A 25,332-nucleotide genomic window follows, 5' to 3' on the forward strand; every position below is an offset into this window, starting at 1 on the left:
AAACAAAGGCTCCAAGTCAACTAGTTGAAGAGACCTTGATATTCAAAAGGTCTCAACCACTAATATCATTCTCAGAATGTTATCGCAAGTGCACACATCAATTGAAAATACAAGAACAATGATCCAACAACTAGAAAGTTATGTTTTATTGTGTGATCCATGTTAAATAAGGGGGAGTCAAATACGTCTAGCAAGGTGTGTTATGCTAGTTGACTCACACTAAAGAAGATTACAAAGAAAAAAAATTGTTTGCTAAATAATATAAAAAATACAACTATAGAATGTGTGTTGTAGTGTGCACCAAACACAAGGATCACAAAAAAAACCTCTATTTGTTAGGTAATCCAAAAAGGTGACTACAAAATGGATGTTGCAGCATGCACCAAATACAAGGATCACAAAACAAGATCTTTTTTTGCTAGGTAATCCCAAAATACAACTACAAAATGGGTGTTTTAAAGCATGCACCAAACTCAAACAACAAGGAGGACTTATATGACCCCCTTAATATGTTAACATACCTTCATGTTTATATCTTAAGAAATATAGAGATCCACATCAAAGATAAACACCTTTACCACCAAGGAGATATCCTTAACATAAATGCATGCTTTTCAAGCTAGGAAGAAAGTCCTTATAAAGAATACAATCTCTAGGAGATCTTTAATAAATATGTCATCTTCAACTAAAAGTGGAAGGATGTCAAGAATACACACCTTCCCTATTTCTAGGAGAGGATTCTTCAAGAGGGATTTTCACACTTTCAATAGAAAGGAGATAACATTTATAAAGACATGCACTTTCAAGAAAGGAAGAGGTCATAATCAAGGAAACACACCTCCAAGCAAGGAGAAAATCCACATGAAGGACAAACAATTCTATGCAAGAAAGGATATCCTTATAAAAGATACAACTCAACAAAGGAAAAGTGAATCATTAGGAAAGAGGAATGATTGAAAACTATTCTTCCCCCCCCGTGAATAGATAATAATAATTGGGCTATTATTTTGCTAACCAAGTATTATTGCACATGGAATTATACCACCATAAATGACAACAAGCTTCCAAAAAGGTAAGCTATGTTGATCATACCACAAGATTGAGAAGGGGAGAGAATCAATCCAGACCTCAAAATACTTTACTTCTGATCAACCAAACTTCAAACAATAATTAAATTATTATTATTATAATTATGAAACATGAAAGCACGAACCACAACAAAGACATGAACACCGAATTTACATGGAAAACCATAAATAGGTAAAAACCACAGTGAGAACCACAGTCACAATATGAACTTTGATTACAATGTTTAGGCTCAAGGCCAAGGATCTCACTGCTCCTAAAAGGACTTGCAAAACCAAGGCGCACAACCTTAGGGAAAGATATAAAGGACTTACAATACCAAGACTCACTGTCTCAGAGAAAGATACAAATGATTGCACAAACTACTTAAAGGAACACACCTTATTTTGACAGGTGCATAGAAAAAATGACTTGAAATGATCAAGATCTCTTAATCATGAAATTTTCATTGAACCACTATGTCAAGCGACCAATATCATGGCAAACACATATGACCTCAAAAATTGTCTCAAAGCTCTTCACAAAATGTCTTTCACACTTATGTTATACTAAATCTGCTTGTGCATCATTCATATCCACTTCACATTAACTCACATACATCCTATACTTAACTCATACATTCACACTCATATATATACAAGATAATTCATTGAAACCCTAGTTGAGGGTCTTCCACATACAAAATAAATAATATTACATAAATTCGATCACCCAGACCTATAACATCCATTACGGTCCTCTTTAAGAGATAAAGGGGACCCAAACACATCACAAAACATCCTTCCCAAATGATTTCAACGAACCACACACACTAACACATCGTCCAAAGTTGACATCAAATGAAATGTGTAGATAAGCAGTAAAACACACCAACCAGTCAACCCAAAAATATCCTCTAATGCACAAAACTCAATATGGATATACACACACGCACGCCTTGGTGGGACCCATGTCAACATACAAACTCAACCACCAAAGTATATCTAGACCAAAAAGGTATGGTCCAAATAAGATACATCACAACAATCAATAGAAAACCAGACTAGCTGAGAACATTGAACTTAGAACAACATAGCTTCTCTTGCTACTCAAACCATTACTAAAAAAATGAATTGGAACACTACACAAACCAAATAAACATGTCCTCCAAGATGAAACATAGAAAACCACATATCAGAGAACTAATAAGCATTCTCCAAACTAATTTCAACGGACACCCCATTGCCAGAAACAACAATAGCTAACTCTACCATCTCAGATTGACACGAGACCTACAAACTTTATAGCACAACATACACAGATCATAAACATTATATCCAGAACCAAACTCCATAATCTTCACATATTGAAGGAATGCAAATCATTCTTCTAGTGAAACATTAAAAACTCTTTCTTGCATAAGTATTGTTTTCTACATGTATTGAAACTTCCACTACACCAACCTTCCAGAAACACCTCAAACATTCTCAATATTACTACCAGACCATACAAAAACATCAAAACATTGACTTTTGGACCATCTACAACATCCAGATAACACACAGTGACATCAATGACAACATAATACAACAACTTAAGTTTCCAACAAGCTACTAGTGTCACACAATGAGGCGCAACATAATAGGACTCAGAAGTGCTAAATAATTACTTGATCAATAAGAAACATTTAAATATCATTTGATATAGAAATGGAAGCATTAACATGAAGCTCTAGAACATATCTTTTAAATGCTCTACAATCAACAATAATATGACCATTCATATTATAAAAAAAGATAATATTTGGAGCAATCTCTTGGTTGAAGAATATTCCTATTTGTTATGGAAGGAAAAGTGATTTTACCATCATTCAGAAGTTGTCAAAAGACTTTTTTTTTGACATAGAAAAAATCTTTTCTCTATAATAGAGGAAAACTAAGTTGTGGTAAAGGTGTTGGTAAGGAAGGAATAGGGAACACTATGCCTTCTCCTGTGTATTGGGTTGAGGGTTCTCTAACGACTTTAATACCTTGTTCTATACATCCAAGACCATTTCCACTACATCCTTATTTAGAAATCATATCAAAGCCATGTTTGTAATTTGTTTGCAAATGTGAAGAAGGAATTTCATCATAGACCTCAATAAAGTTTGTTGTATAAGTATATGGAAGACCAAAGGGATGAACAAATGAAGGAGGAGGGATCCTTGTAGGAGGATTCACATATTTATTATCATCATTCATATCCATTTGAGAGGCAAGCATGTCCTTTACATTAAGTTGTTGGGTTGGGAAGAAGTGTTCTCATCATCTAAAGCTTCATCTCTACTCAATGTAATGTTACGTGAAAAATCATTAAGGAAATGTATAACATCACCTTGTCTCGAAACAAGTTTATGGTTAAGATAAGCTATATGGGAATAAGTAGAGTCTAAGGTGATGAATATGCTGAGTTTTTTTATTTTAAATGTTTGAAGCATCTCCCTCTTGCACCAAAGTGACCTTTGAGAAGAGGGTTCATCATTTCTCTTCAATGCTATATCTCCATCAAAGAGATCATTGATAGGAGTATTAACTATTTCCTCATGGATAAGTGATACTATAGGAGAGGTACATGCATTTTTCATATCAACATCATTTATAAGTTGAGGAACATTGAAGGTACCACATGAAACATCTACTAGATCTATAATGAAATCCAAGCATTCTATAAACATATTCAAAAATAACATCATACAGCAACATGAAATGTGTATGAAATCTTTTAGAAGTGAAGTAAATATTGGAAACCCTCATTATAAAATACATTAAAATGATATGAATTAATGCAACAAGGAATATGAAGTGAAATAAGCTACCTTTCAACAAATGTTTTGATAAATGTAACTAACTAGAAATGTAATCAAGTGTGAAAGTGCAAACCAATTAGATTTTGTAAGATCCATAATGAAAATTAGATTTGAAAATTCTAAATCAAAATAATGCAAAATGTAAGTAGCGTTAGGTTCACCAAAATGAAAGGTGGGCAAATAGGAGTCTTAGCTTAAAAATGTAAACTAAGAGCTTAGGTAATCACTATCTCCACTTATTTCATTAAGAGGGGATAATCAATAAGATCACACTTCAATCCTTAAAGGAAATCTGGATGTTGTTAGGTAATTAATATTTCCACTTGTTTCATTAAGGAGGGGTAATCAATAAGATCTCACTCCAGTCCTTAAATGAGAGATAGATATTTAATGGATTGTTCTCCTCCTTTTGTTGTGTGTGATATGATCATGTGATTAGATGTAAGAACTAGGAAAATGCTAGGGAATTGAAAATATTCAACATAAACAAAAAGATATAGAATTGAAATTCAACATAGAAGGCAAGATCCATAAATAGGACACAAAAAGGAACTTGTCCCTAAAATTTGGGCTTGAAAGTGGTGGAATTGTGTTCTAGGCGCCTTAGTCATAACATGTGTTCTATAGCCCGAGACTTTAGATTCTAGATCATAATACTCTTCGGATCACGCTCTCCAAAATTTAGCCAAAAAGTGATGGATAGGTGAGAGAATAGACATAATTCGGGGGTTCATGCCTATTTGAAGTCTAGAATTGTAGGTATTAGTCTATGCTTTGCAATTCTACAACTTTCAGTAGTCAAACATGTAACTCGCACACATAAAAGGGAAAAAGTGTTGTGCTATATAAGGGCTTGCCTAAATCAAACTATAGGTAGGAATTAACCTCCACATTAGTAATGATGATTAGAAAAGAGAGCTTACCCTTGGTAGTGTAGAGGCTAAATACGAAGTAAAATGCTAAACTAAAATGATATTACATCAAGGCTGATAATGGCAACGATTCAATGCTGTTTGGATAAGGTCTTTAAGGGTTGATGAATAACATTACATGGCAAGGCATAAAATGACCAATCATGAAAACACACTTATATGTATATTGTTGTAGCTTGTTGCTCTGTAATGATCAATTTTGAAAAGATTCACTCATAATGCTTTCTCTAGCATGTGAGCTCAATAATGGTTAGGTCAAAATGAATTAGGAATGATGTCTTTATATAGGGTTCTCAAGGTATTTCCTATTTTAGCTTGACTTCTAATGGTCATATCAAAATATCAAGATCAGATAAAAAATGGCAAGAATCGACACTCTAACACACTTGAATTTGGGCCTATATTATAGGGACTATGATGCCTAGCACCATAGTCCACCCAGAAAAGGGGTGAAACAAAGGTAGATGCACAATGTACAGATCCATTACATAGGACCTAGTCACCAAATAAGCATATGACAACAATTTTGTAGTTACCTTGCTAGAAATAGGTTGGAAATGATATATGGGGGGGGGACACTAAGGCAAGGACCAAAAAAGGAGTGTGATATTGTAAGGGGTTACAATTTACAACACTACAAATCTAAAAAAGAGGCATGGAAACACAAGAAGGGAAGGACTAATTGCTCCTAGAAAGAACAACCCTAAGAGATTTTAGAAGGAAATGCATCATTTTTTTTAATAAAAAATAATATCATATATTTTGAATGACTAGGATACATAAAGTTGTTTGAATAAGATAAAAATGGTCTTGTAGTAATCAACATTGCCACCAAGTTATTCTCTATTGAAGACATCAATTAGGGCATTAGGAATTTTGTAAAGGGGAAAGTGCAAGATGTAATTGGGCTAAAAGTAGAATATTTAAAATGGGCTATAGAGGTCCTCACACATCACATCAAATGCATCTTCAATAATGTCATCCAAGAGGGCTTCTCAAAGGATCAAATGACTAGCATTGTTATACCCCTCTATACAAGCAAATATATCAATAACCTATCAAAATATTACATTACTATGATTACACATCTTCTTGGATTTTTTTGATAGCATGGTTGAACACATTATTAGTAAATGCGGATAAAATATGGGAAAAGTGCCAAGGGGGAAGTAGGCTTTGGATCAAAGTATTCCATTATTGATCATTGTGTTACCCTCAGGTACTTTATAAAAATAAATAGGACACTTAAGGTGAAGAGGCCTTTTATTTATTCATGGATTTAAAAAAGGTTTTTGATACGATTCCTAGAGAAAAACTTAGGATTAGGATGGAGGAACTTTGATTTCTAAAGTAGCTTATCATTGCTATTCATATGATTAATTAATAAGTTAGGGCTAAAATTAGAAAAGTAGTGGAATATTTGAGTGATTTGATATATCAAATAGGAGTGACAATTTAGAAGAGTGGATAAACAAGGTTGGTGATGAGGAATTTTAGCTTGCTAGATACATAGTTAAGTTACACTTATATGCTAATGATTTAGACCTACTTGCAAAAATAACTCATAGTTTGGAAGAGCATTTGAAGCCTTTAGAACTCTTTTATTAAAAGGTTAGGATATAGGTGGAGACAAAAAAGCCAAAATCATGATATTCTCAGTACAAAAATAAGAAATTTAAATTAATTTCCTTTTTGAATAAAGCTTGCTAGAAATAGTGGAAGAATATAGGTACCTCAAGCTCACTTTTTACTAGTAAGCTTGGGAAACATGTAGAGAAAAAAATAATATAATGAAGTTGGAAATCTTTATATTCACTACCAAATAAATGTAAGAGTGCAAAACTATGAAATTGTAAAACCAATAGAATCCTAAATTTGGTCTACTAGTTACTTTATTGATTCTTTATGGGTTTGAAATTTGGAGCATAACATGTTAGATCATAAATGAAAGAAGGTTGAAAAAGTTAAAAACATATGCAATTGTTAGCAACCTCAAAACTAATATTTCCATTTCATATGAGAGTTTATTACTCGAAACATGTACTTTTCCTTTAGAAGCATTGACAATGGTCTAATTGTTATGCCACTTAAAAAAAACTTAGAACATGGAGAATCAATATTGGTCTAGACTGGTTATTGAGGAATAAATAAATAGAAGAAATAATACATGGATGAAACAAAATTACGTATAGATGAACAAATGACATTAAAATGTAGGAGTGCCCAAATATTAAGAGGGAAATAAAAAAGTATGCAAAAGAAAAATTCAAGATTGTCATGTGGACAAATAAAATTGGTAAAAAAAAACCTACTATATTAAATAATTCCACATGAGACCATGATAAAAAAGCTTACATAGGAGCTTAAATCAAAAGGAAAGCAAATATGTTGATAGTCCAAATAAGGACTAGCTTGCATCATCTTAGGTGCAAAATTGATAAGTGAATAGTACTAGAGAAAGAATGAGAACATAAGAACATGCTTGCTTTGCAATGATGACATAACAAAAACTGAATGACACTACACCATGTAGTGCTCAACATATAATGACATACATGTCAATTATGAAAACACCTTGAAAAAAAACAATTTAAACATCTTATTTATTTAAAAAATAAAATAAAATGAAACTACAAAGTTTTTGATAAAAAATCCATTAAAAAAAAATCACATTATAAAAAATTCAATTCACTAACTTTATTATTAAATTTTAATGTCTTTATATTCCATGACTATATTTACTTTATGACTACTCCTAATCCCATAAACCACTTCCATATACATTGTTAAAATCTTATATTCATTCATTACCCTATTCAATGGTATCTTCCCTAAAAACAAGGGACTCTTAGGATACAAAGTCAAATTACAAGCACCTAAACAATGTATGTTTTACTCTATCATCTCTCTAGAAGGAAAGAATCCGGAATCACACCTACTTAGGTAACGAGACAAGTAAACCAAAGCGCAAAAGTTTTGCCCCGTGCGACCCGCAAAAGCTGGTTAAACCGTGCCTATACCCGCCACACAAGTAACTTAATGGCATATTCCCTCCTTGACTCTCATCCTGTCCGTCCAATGCTAGTGTCTAAGACTAGTAAGTAGCTGGCTTATCGCCTCATACCCACGAATCCCTCGGCCTGTTCGTCATGGCGGATGGCAAGAGGAAGAAGTGCAAGATCATGGAAGGAGGAGGTGGAAGTGGAAGTGGAGGTGGGGGACTGGATCAGCTCCCCATGGCATTGCTGCAGAGCATATTGAGCAAGCTGGATGTACCTTCCATATGCGCAGCTGGTGGATCCTGCAAGCTCCTCAACGCCTGTGCAGCTCATACATTCTCCTTCCTACACTCGTTTCATCTTCTGGTTCGCAACATTAACATTTCTTCTCATTAACCTCAATCGTTGCTACCCATATATAAATTAATAACCCAAGAGGAGATCAGCACAAGCTTCTATTTTTTCGTGTACCCAAAATCCTCATACCCTCATTAGAGTTTGTACGGTGAACCCAGTAGAGGTTTTTTAGATGTTCTCTGAAAGCTGGGCTCGTTATATTAAAAGATGTTTGGTGGGGTAAGTTTAAACAACCTGCACATTGTTTGTGATTCTCAGGCATTTAATGGATTTATTGCAGTTAAACTTAACAACTTAATGTAAGGGGTTTTATGGATTTGTGAAGAGTCAATATAATGAACCCAATAAAACTTCTTAGAAATTCTAAACAGCCTGCACTTTAGGCGTTTCATTCACTTGCTCGGGCTAACTTAATGAACTCAGTACAACTTTTTAGTAATTTTGTGCTCATTGTATTAAAGTTGTTTGTAAAGTTAAGTTAAAACAGCCAGCACATGGTTTGTTTTTTGGGATTCGAATGACCAACATGTCGGCTGTTTAATTTGGGGTTTTCTTAATGACTTTTCACTGTTTACTTTGTTTGATCTGCATGTTCACACAGTATTATCGTTGGTAATATTCTTGATTTGTACCAATTGAGTTTTTATATTTGATCTCTAGCTGTTTGGGCTGAGGGCTCAAACAAGCACTATAATCTCCCAAAAAAAAATGCGATGATGTGGCAAACACTATAGAAACTAGATAATCAGCTCGATGGCTCTAAGTTCCATGGTATTGAGACTTTGCCAGTCTATGCCACACTTGCAGAGTAATGAGCTGAGCGTGCAGAGGGGAGTTTCGCTGCCTTGACTTGGCTGGCTGACTCACCATGTTCAGTACAATCCTCTTACACTTATTTAGCCAAAATCTAAGCACTAGAGGCAATAGATATGCCGATTTATCCAATTGCCATATTAGAGGACCATTTTGTTACCAAAACATTACAGATATAAAATTGAATAACTTAAAGCCCTAAACAGCTAACAGTTAGGCAAATTTTACAATCAAAAAACAAAATCTTGTTCTGCATGACTTCGGCTTCATTTCTGTCCTTGCTCTTTGGCCTCTACTTCTTTGAAGTTCTATCCAGAGTATTCCTTTTCTAAAATTTACAGTTTTGTAATTAGCTGAGTTGTGCCTAGTTTCTTTTCAAAGTCCAAGCCCGAGTCTAAAATGTGCCCAGCTAGTCCGAGGTGAGTCCAAGTTTCAGTGCTACTATGGCCCAAATTTAAAATGAAAAGGTAGCGAACTTTAAAAAATATTGAAACCATGCAGTATGATGTTCACTGTATTAATTGAAAGAAAATTCAAATTCATAGATCCATTTTTCAATATGCCCTTTGCCATATATATGTGCAGAAGTTAAAACTATGCTACAGTACCATGATTTTGAAGCTTGGATGCTGAGAAATCCTCTAGCAGTGGGTAGGCACCGGTTATCTTCATTTGAGGTGAATTACACTAGTTGTAGGCAGATTACTTTAGGAGTAGATGGATTGGCAAGTTTTGGTTACTTCCAGTTTTGGTCATGAGATACAAAACCATAATTTACAAAAATTGAGCAAGGATATGGAAAAAGAAATGTTCTAGTGGGTTTTTAGGGTGTGTAGGTGGGTCTGATATGGCTGATTGGTATTTGGCTTGCCCATGACTTAGGAAGTGAGCTTTTACCTTTACCTTTTGTCTGTTTTTGGAGGCTATGTAACCTAAGGATTGAATCTAATCATCCCAGCCATCCAAATTGTAAAATTCCAATAATTTTTAGCTGTGGGTACATGGATATGATATCCTGAGTTAGTGACCTGAGTTATTACAAACTCTCATAAATTATCTATTGCAGATTTGTGTTGTATGGTTGATCTGCTAACAGAAATTGGAAAGAAGACACTGGGCCTTTTCTTATGGATTGAGAAGTATTTTGAATTGGAATATATTGATAAGTGTTGTTTCTCACTGCTTAGTGATAATGAATGCTCGTCTGGAATAGTTTTGTGTTGCTTTATCACAGAGTCATATTACAGATATATTTTTAATTAGTGTCAAAATGCAGAGATTGTCTGTTTCTTCTAGTATCACATGATCTGGTTTATTAAAAGAGTATTTATCTTTAAGTATTCTTTTTTATCTGAGTTGAGAGTTTCTATGGTTTATGTTTCAATCTCTGTCTTTTATTTGGGAGGCTGCGATAGAGGATGATTTTATTAGTATGTGTGTTTGCCATCTATTGTTGGTGTGTATTTTTGTTTTTTAGCTGGTGAGGCTAAGGGTTCAAATGCTACCCATGCTTGTTAGGATGCTTAATTTTAATGTGTAGCCGTGGAATCTCCAATTTAGGTATATGCATGAGTGGCCGATAGCTGGGGCGATCTTTGTGGCCGTTGGACGTCACCTATTTTGAGGAGGAAAATAACACTGATTGGTAAAAGCCCAACAGTCATACTTCTGCATTTTGTTCTTGTGGGGGTGACTCAGGCTCTGAATCTGTATCCTTCAGTTACACTGCTGCACATCTTCTGGAGATGAATTTTATTTTGGAAACTATCAGTTTATCTGAGTATTCATGCTCTTTTCTGCAGGTTTTTGGATTGATTGACACCATATTTGCTTTGGGTAGATAGAAAGCAGTTAAATGGGAGCTGAAAAGTGATGCATACATGTATGAAAACATCTACTCGATTGTAGTCTTCACTAGTCTGGAAGAGCACAAGAATTTTTGAGTGGTTCTCCTCTAGCAATGTGGGGTTTGCTTATACATTGCTGGATTGTACGTTCCAATCACATTAATGAAAGTCAATGAAACCATCTGCTCAGGAAGCTCTTGCATGAGTAGAATCTTGAGGTGATCCAGTTTTCATTGCCCGTGCTTATCACTAACACAGAAGTTAGCCGAAGAAAGGAGGATGGCCATATATGGAAGAATATGCAGACAAAAGAAGATTCAGTTGAAACCCTTGATAGATAGTTGATGCAAAGATAAAATATTCATTTGGAACAACAGAAGTTGTGGAGAAGTTCTTATAAGCTAAGACCTAGACAGATTTCTGGTTTTTGAAACTCGTCAAGGACTACATCATTATAGAATTTTATATTTTTCTTAAATAGGCTTTGATTATATACACATTAAGCTGTAAATATCTAAATCTGTGATCAGCAAATGTGCCATTCAGGTAGAGTGGCTGTTATTGAAGAGTTTATATAGACAGAATTAAATGGAGAGATGGTGGAGAAGGGGCAACCAAAATTCTGTACATGCACGTATATTCTCATTAGAAATGGGGGAGTTATTTAATCAAATATCCAAAACCACTAGAATGACTAGAATAAATGACAACTCAGATGAAATGGAATCAATGAAGAGATCTTCCAGATACAAAACTCTGAAGTGAAGTGACTGAACGAAGGGATTTTACAAACTAATTTTTGCTATTGAGCTACAATAATCAGAACAAGTTACTCAAATAAAGGCTGAAGGGGATGACCTCTTGGAAATGATGGATAAAATTCAAAGCAAGTTGTAACATATTTAAAGAGTTGTCATCAGGAACTACAATTAAGAAGGAAGCCTTTGCAAATAATCTTTAGAACATGCGTAAGCAGCAGAATAGCAAGTTGTTTGACAAAATCTCCGAGGAAATTTTCAAATGGTTTTCAGTATGAAGAGACTGACAGTTTTGTATCAAATGACTTATCTGTTGAAATTTGTGCTTTTAGCCGGTCATCAAAACTGGTATACTGGAAGCTGTTGAAGGATTTAGTCAATAAGTTGAAACTTCTTATGCATTGAACCCAACTTTCTTGTCTTTAATCTTTAAAAAAGCAGACATGATTTTTGATGGCTTTAGATGATTGCCTTATGCAACATGGTTTATTAGATAGTAACAAAAACTATTGCCAACAGACCAAAGGAGACTCTAGGAAAGATTATCTTGGAGGAACAATGTGGTTTTGTCAACAGCTTGTAGATAGTTGGCGGCATTGCCATAACTAGGTTGTGAATGGTTCAAGAACAATTTCATGTCTTTGTTGTTTTCAATCTTCCTTCATGGGCCATCTTCACAATTATATTTTCTTCAAGAAACATTTGCCAGGTTGACCTTGATTCCCCTATCTATTTATCATAATTGTAGAGCAATTGGGAAGACATGTTAAGAAGGCTAATCAGTTATACCGACTTAGGGTAAGCCAGGCACATACTTGCATTTTGTTGATTAAGGCTTCCTAATGGAAAAACTAACTATTAAAGAGATGGCACAATGTTTACAATTCTTAGTTGTAGCATTTGTTTGGGTGAGATATAGGATATCACAGACAACTCTCTCTGTCTCTGTCTCTGTCTCTGTGTTAATGTTCACTACAGAATTCAAAGTAGATGTTCCAGATTCCAATCTTTTAGTGGACATTCTTCTTCAGAAAGTACCTGTGAACTCCCCTGGTGGAAAGAACTGACAAGATGAAAAACTGTAATCATATATTTGACGAGTTGAGTGGAAAGTTGGATTCCTGTTAGCAAGGTTCCTTCCCCTGGTAGGTAGGAATGCTCTAACTAAACCAGCTTTGAAAGTGGTTTTGATCTTTGTTCTTTTGGTCTTGTCTTCATGTAAGGCATTCTCAAGGAGTTCGACTGTTTTTAAAAACAGTTCCTAGGGAAAGGAACTCAGGAGTACCCCAAGTCATGCCTTATTGGTTACGAGAAGGTCTGCAGACCAGTCAGAGTAAGAGGCCTTGGGCTGAAAGAAAGAAAGAATTATATTAATATCCATGAATGACAGAAGTAGGTCAATATAGCAAGATGGAGCTACAAATGAAAAAATTTAAACAGATAAAGCCCAACAACAGATGATTCTAATGAATGGGACTGACCTAAAATGAATAAATTCTAAACATGTCAGAAAAGATGTGACATTACAAATGTTACAAATAACTATTTTAGAGGAAGACCCATCGCCAACGCTGATGGGAGACTGTGGTTGGCACTGGAATCCCAATGCTAAATAACCGATTTCACTGTTAATCTAATTTGGACATGGTGTATTGAACATGACAAATGACAGGCTTGAATTACTGTTGCCAAGGATTTTCCTCTCTCTAGAGATCTATGTAAAATGCACAATTCAGAACTTTCTAAAGGATTCTCCAATCTCAGTTAACTTGGATTTGGAAGCAGTCTTAATTGAAAATTACATCTTCTGAGAATCCAGGATTGATAAATCAATTCGGTTTTGAGGTGTGTAGGTCAATTACTGTGCTTAGAAGCTAATTTTTTAATAAACCTTTAAAAATAAATTTCAATAAGGAGGATGGATTCTAGTGAAGGTTGTTGGCAAACTTTTGACTTTATCATTGACAACAGAAACTTGAAAGTATAGAATGGTTCCTCCCTAATGAATGCCAAGGGGGTTTCCAAAATAAGTCAAGAATGAATTACGTTCGAGTATAATGAGTATGACCCTATTCCCACTTTAATGAGGAGCAGCCCTTTACAAGCAGGGTTGTCTGGGATGCGAATATACTAGTTCTGGATCTTATCCTGTCAAAAGTGGCCTTTAAACCTTTGTGAAAGAGCAAGGAGCTCTAGTCAGGAACCGTTTTGTGGGTTAAGTCTGAAATTTGTTGCTTTTGTCCAGCTTGACATTGGGATTTTACCTAAATTAACCTCAAAGAAAAGGGTAATAAAGAGTCGAGAAGATTTGCTTTCTGTGCGGAAGAGAGTGAAGTTGGGGGATGCCTCCTTTTGGCCTTTTTTTCTTGTGAAATCTATGAAAGATGACAAGCTATTGTATGGAAACCACTCTAACATGTTCACTGAGCCTAATGATTTTTTTGTAACTAGCTTTCTAAACTTTTTATCTCGCTACTTCTGAATTTTAATTGAAACTTGGAGTCTGTTACCCTTATCTGAATCATATAGCTTGATTTTACTCAGGATTTTGAGAAGTAAACAAAGATCGGCAGAACAAGTCTAAAGTAGAGTAAAAGCCAACATCAAGGAAACCCTCAATCACAGGACCAGAGTTAGAAATCTGTTAAGGGATACGTGGGATAGAGATTTCCTTTAATCATCAGAGGACTAAAGTTAGAAATAATTAGGAAGAGCTATAATAAATCACAATTTGCTTGAAGTAGATGGGAAGTAATATCATGAAAAATTTGAGCTTTATGATGTCTAACCAAAAAAAAATATAATAATCAATTTTGGTTACTAGTACTAATTTTTCTTCTAACCAATCTCATTACACCTTCAATACCCTCTTAATTGACCGAGCAACTTCTTTCCAAGTTTAGAAGGGCCAGTTTGATAACCTTACAAAATTTTAGCAGGGGTAGTAGCTCTATGCCACAATTGTACATTCTTGCATTGTTGAGTAGGATAAGCTTCCACAACAAGACAAATTTCTAGATCCTGACCTAATCCTTGAGGGATCATTCATAATGGCCCTTCCTATGTATCCCCCTTTTGGGAATCAAAGGCTTTTTAGTTCGTACACCAATAACAGAACAAGACTTCATCCTCTCATTTGTGATGAGATCTTCACCCTCATGTTTAAATCACAGACATTCATTGCATCCTCTCATTTGTGATGAGATCTTCACCCTCATGTTTAAATCACAGACATTCTTTGAGCCCAGGCTTCTTATTTGGTCCTTATACAATAGTATGATAGCCAATGCATTCCAGTCAAATGTTAGTTTCATGCCAACATCAAAGTATGAACTCTCACAATCCACATGGGGGCCATCTCATATGTACATCACATATACACATTGTGACTAGCTCATGTACACAACATGTATGCCACATGATTAATTTATGCATACAACACATATACACAATGTGAATAACTTACACAACGTCACATGTGCACATAGTGACCAGTTGGCCAAAAGGAAATGGTTGGAACCTTTTTGCAAGCATCTTCCCCTTTACCTATTTCACTAAAACATGAGCCCTTAAGTACATCCCAATTGAAAAGCAGAATAGCTGGTCCATTGTAATGTTCCCACTTGGGATTTCCCTTAATTTAAACCTGAGACATCCATTCTAACCTCAAATTAGAATAGTAATATATTAATAAATACAATTTTATCAGAATTAGATATATTTTACTATAAAATTCTGAGATTAATTCGAATAATGGAACTTATCTTGATCAGCTTTCCGGATTTTGACAATTGAGGATATGTTATGACTGATAGAGTTAATGATACCAGCAGTTCTGAAGGTGTCATTCATTGATATGAGTATGCAATTTGTGTCTATGACTGATTTGGTAATGGCAGCTGTACTGTCGTGGTTTGTGTTGTAATTCTTTGTCACTATGCTATGTATATACTGTCATCCCTGACACTAGTCCATGTATTCATGCGATCTGGTTTACTGACTCTGTGCATATAGAACCACCCAACTGGGCAATGATGGTGGTGTTCTTCCGGCTTTCTATCCATAAGTATATATAACCACTTTATGCCAAAATGTGAATGAACAACTCAGCTCATCCCCATGCATACCACTAAGAACAAAGATGTTACTGCTTGTAACATAATAACAGTTCTGATCTTATCAATCCATGGTGATGTTATTGGATGCTTTGATTCCTTTCCTTTATATCTCTCAATGTGAGGGAGAGGTCACACCACTTCATCATGTATACCCTTTGGCAAGAGACACACCCTTTCACCATTAGCACCCTTTGAAAGAGTGCAACTCTTCATTATTTCTGCCCTTTGAAAGGGACACAACCTCTTATAATCAGATCTGCACTTCTCATTTTCAAATTATTCCCCCTCTCAAATGAGGTTCTCTTCTCCCTTTTATATCTCATTGTTGAGGGAGTCATGATTTTTCCTTTCATGTCTTTTGACTTTTCATTAGCTTAATTAATTTTTAATTAATCATATTTAATTATATTATATTATTTTATATTTTAATTTAATTTTAAATATTTTAATTTTATTATTATCATTTATTATTAAATTTTATTTCGAAGTGGGAACATTACAGTCTCCCCCACTCAAGATTGCTTGTCCTCAAGCAATGATCATGGAGTGTCCAAAATGATTCTTAATATGAGATGGCTTTGGAAATACACATGGAGCAAAGTGCAAACATGCTGAAAATACATCAGATATGAAACAGACACAGAGAATACACATAAAACACGGAGCAAACATATGCAAACAAAGAGTATACACATGGAAACATATATTGTTAGGTTCTTGACACTCACTAAGAGTATCCCATACATTCACTAAGAATGTCCTTAGCACTCACTAAGAGTGCCCCTGACATTCACTAAGAATGCCTTGTTTCCTTGTTGGATGTTTCTCCACCACAGTCTTCTTCTATCATATGTATGTGTCCTCTTTTGCATTGATTATAATGCATAATCGATTTATCCTTACCCTACAGGCTGGCAAGATCATGCTCTGATACCACTTGTAATGTCCCCACTTGGGATTTCCCTTAATTTAAACCTGAGACATCCATTCTAACCTCAAATTATAACAGTAATATATTAATAAATACAATTTTATCAGAATTAGATATATTTTACTATAAAATTTGAGATTATTTCTAAGAATGGAACTTATCTTGATCAGCTTTCCGGATTTTGACAATTGAGGATATGTTATGACTGATAAGAGTTAATGATACCAGCAGTTCTGAAGGTGTCATTCATTGATATGAGCCAAGTCACAGAATACGGCGATTTTCATGGGTGAGGTTCGAATTTAGTTGAATTTCAAACTTTTATAAAAAAATCGTTCAAATTCGTCCACAAATTCGGCAACTGCTGGGTCGCAGGTGTCTGCAGAAACGTTTGTGTAAAATTCGTATGGCAGAAACGTTAGCATTTTTTAGGTGTCTGTACTATCAATCACTTGGATCGATTTAATAGTGGGAACCTGGAGAACCATACCTTAGGCAGACAAACACTAGAAGCACACACATACCTTCCGATACACTGATGCTCGCACTAAACTTCTGAGGTGGTTAGAACATGATTCCCATTGCCTGCGTGCCTACCACTAGCGAAAGCCTATCTGATCTTGGCATGCATCGCTTACAGGCCATTGGCTAAAGCTTGTCAATATTCTATGAAATCAAGTACCTCTTGGCACCTACAGACTACATGCTATCAGTGAAAGTCTTCTAATCCCATGAAATTGGGTAGCTCTTGGCATTTCACCTACATGCTATGGGTGAAAGCTGGTTAACCTTATCATATGACTGAATACTTATTTTAGTAGAACATTCCCCCTGGCTTCTATCATGTTGGGGCAGTGATAAGTTTACTTTTAAGCAGGCCATATGTTTTACAATTTCATTGATCATCTCAAGATGTGTGGGACAAGCTATGCTAATAAAACAATTTTCTCAACCCTAGTTGTGATGCCAAGAAGTTGGCTCCCGTATCGATCTTGGTTCAACATTTCGACATTTAGCTTGGTACGAGAACATTCATCGAAAACAAACTATTAGAAGGTTCGACACCTTAGACTGGTTAATCTAGTAATAATGTCACATAGAGGGATCCATTATCCAAGACACATGGTCCTATAGGTCTTGGGGACAAAATTATCAACAGAGAAGTAACTTATTGAACCCATATGAGCTAGCTTCTATCAGGTCACATGTACGTAAACAAATACAACTCATAGAGTAATTTCAAAGGCCATCCAGTTCATCCAATTGTTACCTAGAAACGGAATATTTGCTAGATAGAAATCAAACTCACAGTAATAATATTGGGCTATATTTGACTTCTGAAGATGTCCTGTCCCTGCCTAAATGGTAGTATTAACTCTGCATTGATTGACAGAAAATTGTCTTATTCATAAGACATCATAATTTTATGATCCACAAAAGGCAGCGATCAGGGTAAAGAACAGTCATACATCATCAATCGCAATAATTAGTATGCAAACAAACAAGATCGAAGATGAACCCAGCAATTATAATGATCGAAGATCTTTAGGAAACAAATAAAACATATAAACAAACCATCAGCTATCTGCCTTTGTAAGAGATGTGAAGGATATTAAGGAATGATGTCATCAAGGTCAACAGAGCCTTAACAAAAAGGCACAGGTCAAATGTGAGGAGATGCAGCCTTGGAGAAGGTTGCACATAAGGAAAAGGCACGACCCTTCATTGCAATAGAAGAGTTATATAAAGCAGATCCACATTTGCATCAAGGGATCATCATTGAAGAAGAGAGAATAAGCATTTGATCAAGCAAGAGATTTGCAGTCTCACTATTAATAAATTAGACAGCAGTTTACATATTGGTCAAGTATTTTGGTATGAAGTATAATGCATGGCATTCTGAATTGACCTATTTGTTATTTGTATTCCCTTTGATAGGAAGTAGGAATATTTCATAGTTACATATTGTTACTGTTATACATATTTATATATGCTGTTATTCTTGCTACTATGTTGTCTATATGCATAATAGAATAAATATAAAGTGATTCCTTAAAAGCTTTCATCCGATCTGCCATCCCATTATGGAGGGAGAGAGTACATATGAGGAACGAGGTAGAGACACTCCCAAATGGGGCTGGGAGGCTGAATGATGGGTGCCATTCCATGCTCCTTGGCTTGATGGAATGGTTCGAGGTGCCTTGTATGATCTCCCATGTCGCTTCATAATGTGGATGGGTTGTTGTGAAAAGCCTTAAGGGAATCCCCCATGTACATTATGTAAACTATAATGATGATTAAGATAATGTCCATAACCCTAGTAGGAACGATTGATTTTATATTTAACATGATTGAGGGGTTTCAATCAGGATCTAATTCGTAAATGATATCTCTATTTCATTCCTTACTTTACTTGGGATTGTGATTTTAGGGCAAAAACTAGGTCTCCGTCTTAACAAAAGCGAACATTACAGAAGATATAATATTTCGTATGTTACCGATCAAAATGCTTAGCATACAATCATCCACCAAATAGATATAAAGATAAAACATCATACCACCTGTGGTAATACTTACCATTAATTACCCCCTAGTGGCAAAAGTGGTCATAAGGAACTCCATCATGAACTTAAACATACATCCAGTATATATTTAGAGTAGGTTGAATCTCCATAAAGGTCGTGAGTTTTTTACACCTACATATTATAATGGCTTAATTCAACATCATCATTAGATACAAAAGTAGCAGGATTCCTTAATTCATTTGGCCAAGTTTATCATGCTCTTATTTCTTGGAAGATAGACCTCACTGGTGTATTGAGGCTTACTAATATGTCCCAAACTTATTATTGAGCCAAGATTCTATGCCATAGTGTTTAGCACACAAAAAATTGATTATTTTAGTTGAGATAAGTCCAGAGATGTTCTTGTACATTCACATCAAAGATAGACCATGAATATAGTGACTCTAAAAGTTCATCCAATACTGGAGTAGATTTTGGAAAGCCAAATGCAACAAACCTCAGAATAAATAAGCTTGATGATGAGATATTGTCTTTTGTTGGCTCTCCACCATATAGTGGGGACATATAAATTGGAACGTTAAGCTCACAACCATCTAATGTAAATTCAAGCTTTGAATTGAAGCAAAATGAAGAGAGAGGGTGGATCAAGTTTAGGAGCAACCCAAACGTTGAAGCCATTCCTTGATCCCCTTTTCTATAGACTTGGGTTATAGGGGCATCCTTAACCCAAGCATTGCCTACATACTTGCTTCCAAATATGATCAAAGTTCCATGTACTAAAGGGGTTGAGGAAATTTGCTTCAAGGTTTTGGGGGGTTCCTAAACTTGATCCACCCTCTCTGTTTAATATGACACTGTAATGTGTTTGACTAATGAGTTGAGCTACTTTAGGCAGTTTGATCTTTTCTATTCTTTCTAAAGTGCTGGTACAAATGGATGGTAATATTTTATATAAATCTATTTGTGCATATATTCATTTACTTTTGTTACATGATTTAAAAACGGTGTATTCATTAAGAAGTATTGGTTGAAACTTAGATTATTATGATGATAATTATATATCAAAGATATCCTTTTATAATTCAACTCTACACACACCCTCACTCTTGTTATGCTTCCACAAATGATCAGGAAAAAAAACCTTCATTATGTTGCTCCTTGCAATTGACAAATCAATTAGCATGCCTATTGATGATCGATTGAAAATAGGTGCCTTTGGGGGATGTGATAACAAAGGTTACTAATCAAATACCTTGTAAAAAGACAGGAAATCTATCCAAAGCGTATTTAGATTCTCAAGATTATCAGATTCGGATGGTCCATATTCAAAATCTGTTTAGGCATTAGAATTGTTCAAAATAAACTGTTTTAATTTGTCTTAATATACCTTATTGTATGAAATTAGTTATAGATATAAAATAATTTGGGCAATTAAATAAAGACTTTATAATGCCCATCTGTAGTGTGGAGATGGTAACAGTATTAGTTTATCTTCATCAAGAACAGTGGTGTGGGGTAAAATAAACAGTTTTTGGTCTAATTGGGCGTTAAAGTTAAATTGGTTAAAGATTAAATTACACATTTAGCAACTTGGAGTAGAAGGGAACTTCTGTGGGAGGCCTCAGAAAAAGTAGTGCTGATGAGAGGCACATGGTATTGCCAAAAGACTACAGGTTTTGAAAATGTTGCGTCGCTCAAAACTGTTTAATTTTTTACTGGTTGTACGACCTTAATTGAAAGTTAAAATTGATTGAGAAACATTGTTTTAGTTCTAAAGTTTATTTACCTGAACCATGCATTTTTAATCTTTATTGCAGGACCTTTCTGCTACACTTGAAATGTTGCAGCATTTAATTCCTTCCAATGTGGCTCTTAGAAGTTTAAAATTAGATTGTGCCCAACTTGACGATTCATCCATCAAGTATCTTGCCATCCCACAACTGGAAGAACTCTCTCTTCAGAGCTGTGACAGTTTTACTGCCGGACTTCTGTTTGAGATTGGAGAAAATTGCAAAAAACTGCGGTAGGTAATTCAAACTGGTTTTGGTTTGAATATTTTACTTGCTTTTGTACAAATTTTTAGCATTATTTTAACTAAAAGATGCTGCAGGAGTACATTTTCATTTACGCAACCTTAATGTTGCACTTTATTTCCCATTTTGTCCAGAATCCATATCGGGCAATATGGCTCCATACATGTTAATGTGCCTTGCAGGTTATTACTATTGACTGTCACTTAAGGGAGATTTCTGATTGTGTTTCCATTTCCAACTGCCAAACATTCTGCTTGCCCTTAATAAAGGAATGGAGGTAAGGGAATGCTAGCCTCCAGAAATAAGGGAGGATTGTGAGGCCCAAGTCAAAAATTGAATTCTTGTTTAGTAGGGGCATATTTTGGTTGAACCTTCCTTGGAGGTCACCTTATAAGAATTGTATACACCAAGCCTAAGAAAGTAACTCTTTTAACTTCTCTGTCCATTCCATTGACAATAATTTCTGTATTCCCCATCACTGTCAGATATAAATTTTTCGGTTCATTTGTCTAATTTTTCCTCTTCACATTCACATGATCACCAAATGTTCCATATTAGTATTTTGTTCATAATCAAAGTTTTATTTTCACATAGCATTATCATGTTTCTGCTTTTAAGTTTTCCTCATGTCAATTATAATTAATAAACTTGCCAGTCACATCTGTGCTTCGATGGATGGTTTTAATTTGTCAGTAATGCTAATTGATTTCATCTGGATGATTGCACTGTTGTTTTCGTTTGCTATTGTTATTTCAATTATGATTAGCTAGAGGTATCAGGTTAAGAGATGAAAAGACAGTAACTAATTTGGTGAATTATGTCTAACTGTTTGTTTTTAACTACAATTGAATTTTGATAATGTTGGGACTTCTGACAATGAATCAGATCGTTATCCATTGAGCTGGGTTGGATAGATGACAAACCAGATATTTTGAGCTACACAGCTGGGCTTGAACAGTTGCTCAGAGGTTGCTCTCAGTTAGAAGTAAGCTTTACTTTTTATTTTTCATGTCTATATTTATTTTTGAGTTGTTGATATACGTGGTATTGCTCTGATGAAGACGCATAACTATACTGTTCAAGAAATATTGGGTTGTGCGTAATCCAAAATGAAAGAAAAAGCTTAGATAGTGTGGATTAGGGTATGACACACGTGCATGCTCACACCCACATCCACATATACACACATTTGTGGACACAAATTGTGAAGGCGATGTCTATGCAGGGATCGGAATGCACCTTTAACAGAATTATTTAATTAATTGAAAATAAAAAAAAATTGTATTCTGATTTTACATTAATTAATGTGCATTCTGATCCCTGCATATACAATTCGAATTGTGATCATTCCTCCAAAAAATGCCAAATTTAAATACATGTTCTTGTAATTGATCAGACTGTTCATTCACAGACACACACATGCACACATACACAAGCACACACCTGCAAATGGATTCCCACACACAGGGCACACATGCACATTTGCCCACACGCATTTCTAAGAACTTTAATTCTTTTTGTTTCCATTTTCTCACATGAATGTTTCTGTTGTCAATGAGATTCACAAGATGCTACTTCAAATTGCTGTTACTTGGAGATTGTTGAAACTTGAAATATATTGTAATCATTGTCTAATGCAAAGTAAGATGATAGTTATTTTGAGCCCCAAGTGTTGGGTTTGATGCCATCCCATGTTCTTGTAACCGATTTTGGCTGTATGGTTTCTGCAGTCTCTTTGCTTGATGTTTGATGGATCACCATTTGATAATCGTAAGTTTGCTGCAATTTGGGGGCTGGCTGCACCAACACTTAAAGTCCTTGATCTTGGTTATGTATTAGAGAAAGATGTGAAGGAAATATTTAATTTAAAAAATTCCCATCTTAGTAAATCTCTGCTTTGTCACTCCACCATTCAAATGAAAGAGGATAAGAACAGAGTTTTTCCAAACTTACAGAAACTGTGTCTAGCCTTAGATTGGATCTCAGACTCTCTTATGGGTATCATTTCAAAAAATCTACCGTTTCTCACTCATTTGGATCTTCGAGATGAACCTGTTGAAGAACCGTATGCAGCTGTGGACTTGACAAACTGGGGCATTCAACAAACCAGTGGGTGTTCAAGATTGCGACACTTGTCGTTGGTTAGAAGCCAGGAGTTTTGTCCTACATCCTTCAAAAGGGTTAATGATCTTGGGATTCTTCTAATGGCAGAAAATTGCTCAAATTTGGAAAGTATAAGGCTTGGTGGTTTCTGCCGTATTACAGATGCAGGTTTCCGGGCTATTCTACATGCATGTCCAAACTTGCAAAAGCTTGAATTGTTGCGCACAACTCAGCTGACAGATCTGGTATTTCATGATATTTCTGCAACTCCCCTTTCTCTAGCTCACGTAAGCTTGAGGTCTTGCGATTTGATTACTGATTTTTCTATTATTAATTTGGTATACTGTAAAAACCTACAAGTTCTTGATTTAAAGGGGTGCCGGGGTGTTGGGGATGATGCCCTGAAGGCTGTCTCATTCCTCACAAAATTGAAAACATTGCAATTGAACAGTTCTGATATCAGTGATCTTGGCTTATCCTATTTAGGAAGTGGCAATGCTCCTCTGGTTTCACTCTCTTTGAGAAGCTGTCCAAGAGTAACTCACAGGGGCATATCTTCTCTAGTTGCCGGTTCCCTTGTTCAAACATTGCAAAACCTTGACTTGTCCAATATTCCAAATTTAACTGATAATGCAATTAAAGCCTTAGGCAAGAGTGGCGTGCAGATTGTGGAACTTCGACTCCGGGAATGCCCTCGTATTACTGATACATCTATCATGGTACTGGCATCGATGCAGATTCCGGGCCAAGGATATGGATGCACACTAAGATTATTGGATATATATAATAGTGGCGGTATTACAGAACTTTCATTTTTATGGTTCAAAAAGCCTTATTTTTCAAGATTAAGATGGTTGGGCATAGGACTAAACTTGAATGGAGACATTGTAGATACACTTGCAAAGAACCGACCATTATTGCGAATATCTCAGGGGCATGAAATAGACCGGGGCCGGCAAGATCTGTCAGATGGCTTTTTCAGGCACGATATTGAGGAAGAAGATGAGCTCGAGCAGTGGCTGAGAAATGAAGAAGATCAGAATGAGGATGAAGATGAAATTGAACAATGGTTACGAGTGGTTGATGAAGTTGCTCTTCCTTCATAATTTATGTATGTATGTCAAATGTAATTTTAAGATATTTTAAGGGGGTGCATCTCGTCTCCCGTGCCCTCTGTTTTATTAAAACCAAAACTGTAAACAATACTATTTGGCATGAGATATCATGCTTTTATTCCTGTAATATTTATCTGTATTCCTTCAGATATTCTGTGAAGTGTTATGGTACTTAAATTTAAGAGTGCTTAAGAATGTCTTTATCTTTCGGCACGTTTTTCACTTTGATCGTAGTATCAATATTCTCAGAACCCAGAAATAATAAATTTTCCTAGATTTTCTCTATCATGATTAGTATTGCGTGATACATTCTGCTTGAATATGAAGTAAACACAACAAAGATTTGCTTCAGTTCTAACAGTGCGATATAAATATCTCAAATATTTAGGCAATCTTACGATTTGTAGTTTTTAAAGTTTTAAATAATGGGATAAACGATAATAATCATGTAGCAGCAAAATCTAAACAGAAAACTGTTCAACACCTTTTAATAGTATTGTAAATATAGTTACTTTTGTGCAAGTCAAAAGGCTTTCGGTTGGTGAAGTTGAAAGGTTCTTAATAATTTCATATACGAGTATTTATAATCAGTATTAATCCTTCTTTTATGTTCATGTTTATGTAATCAGCATCTGATCATATTAATCAAATATTGTAATTTATTGTTCAGATGAATTATGAATTATTAAGGATTGATATTAAGATGTTTATTATGTGTTAGTGGGAATTTTCGGTTGTTCAATATATATAATAAAAGAATGTGTTAATGTTCATTATAATAAAATGAATATGTTACTAAAAGTAAATAAATGATATCGGATGATTACGATTCTTAATATAAACATTAGTAAGATATCGCTTGGCTTGGGAGGACGTGACTCCCAGAAT

At 35.1% G+C, this 25,332-nt stretch overlaps 1 protein-coding gene across 2 annotated transcripts; it reads left to right on the top strand.

Moving 5' to 3' along the window:
• The first annotated feature begins 7,803 nt into the window (after nucleotides 1-7,803).
• On the top strand, nucleotides 7,804-24,639 carry LOC131063593 (F-box/LRR-repeat protein 10). Of its 2 annotated transcripts, none has more exons than XM_057997457.2 (4): nucleotides 7,804-8,420; nucleotides 21,011-21,216; nucleotides 22,112-22,211; nucleotides 22,957-24,639. In XM_057997457.2, the coding sequence occupies exons 1-4, from the start codon at nucleotides 8,409-8,411 to the stop codon at nucleotides 24,433-24,435; spliced, it is 1,797 nt and encodes a 598-aa protein (XP_057853440.2). In that variant the 5' UTR covers nucleotides 7,804-8,408; the 3' UTR covers nucleotides 24,436-24,639. The 2 variants fall into 2 exon arrangements, with proteins under 2 accessions (XP_057853440.2, XP_057853439.2); XM_057997456.2 differs by having other exon boundaries at nucleotides 7,805-8,210.
• Nucleotides 24,640-25,332: the final 693 nt, after the last annotated feature.

This window comes from Cryptomeria japonica, chromosome 4, assembly GCF_030272615.1.
Source record: "Cryptomeria japonica chromosome 4, Sugi_1.0, whole genome shotgun sequence".
Lineage (NCBI taxonomy): Eukaryota > Viridiplantae > Streptophyta > Pinopsida > Cupressales > Cupressaceae > Cryptomeria > Cryptomeria japonica.

What these genes read in the sequence shown, in the direction of transcription:
- LOC131063593 (XM_057997456.2), top strand. Translation starts at nt 7,995, where the DNA reads ATGGCGGATGGCAAGAGGAAGAAGTGCAAGATCATGGAAGGAGGAGGT. An exon ending in TACACTCGTTTCATCTTCTG is followed by an intron (nt 8,211 to 21,010) that starts GTTCGCAACATT and finishes TCTTTATTGCAG; the next exon opens with GACCTTTCTGCTACACTTGA. An exon ending in GAAAATTGCAAAAAACTGCG is followed by an intron (nt 21,217 to 22,111) that starts GTAGGTAATTCA and finishes ACAATGAATCAG; the next exon opens with ATCGTTATCCATTGAGCTGG.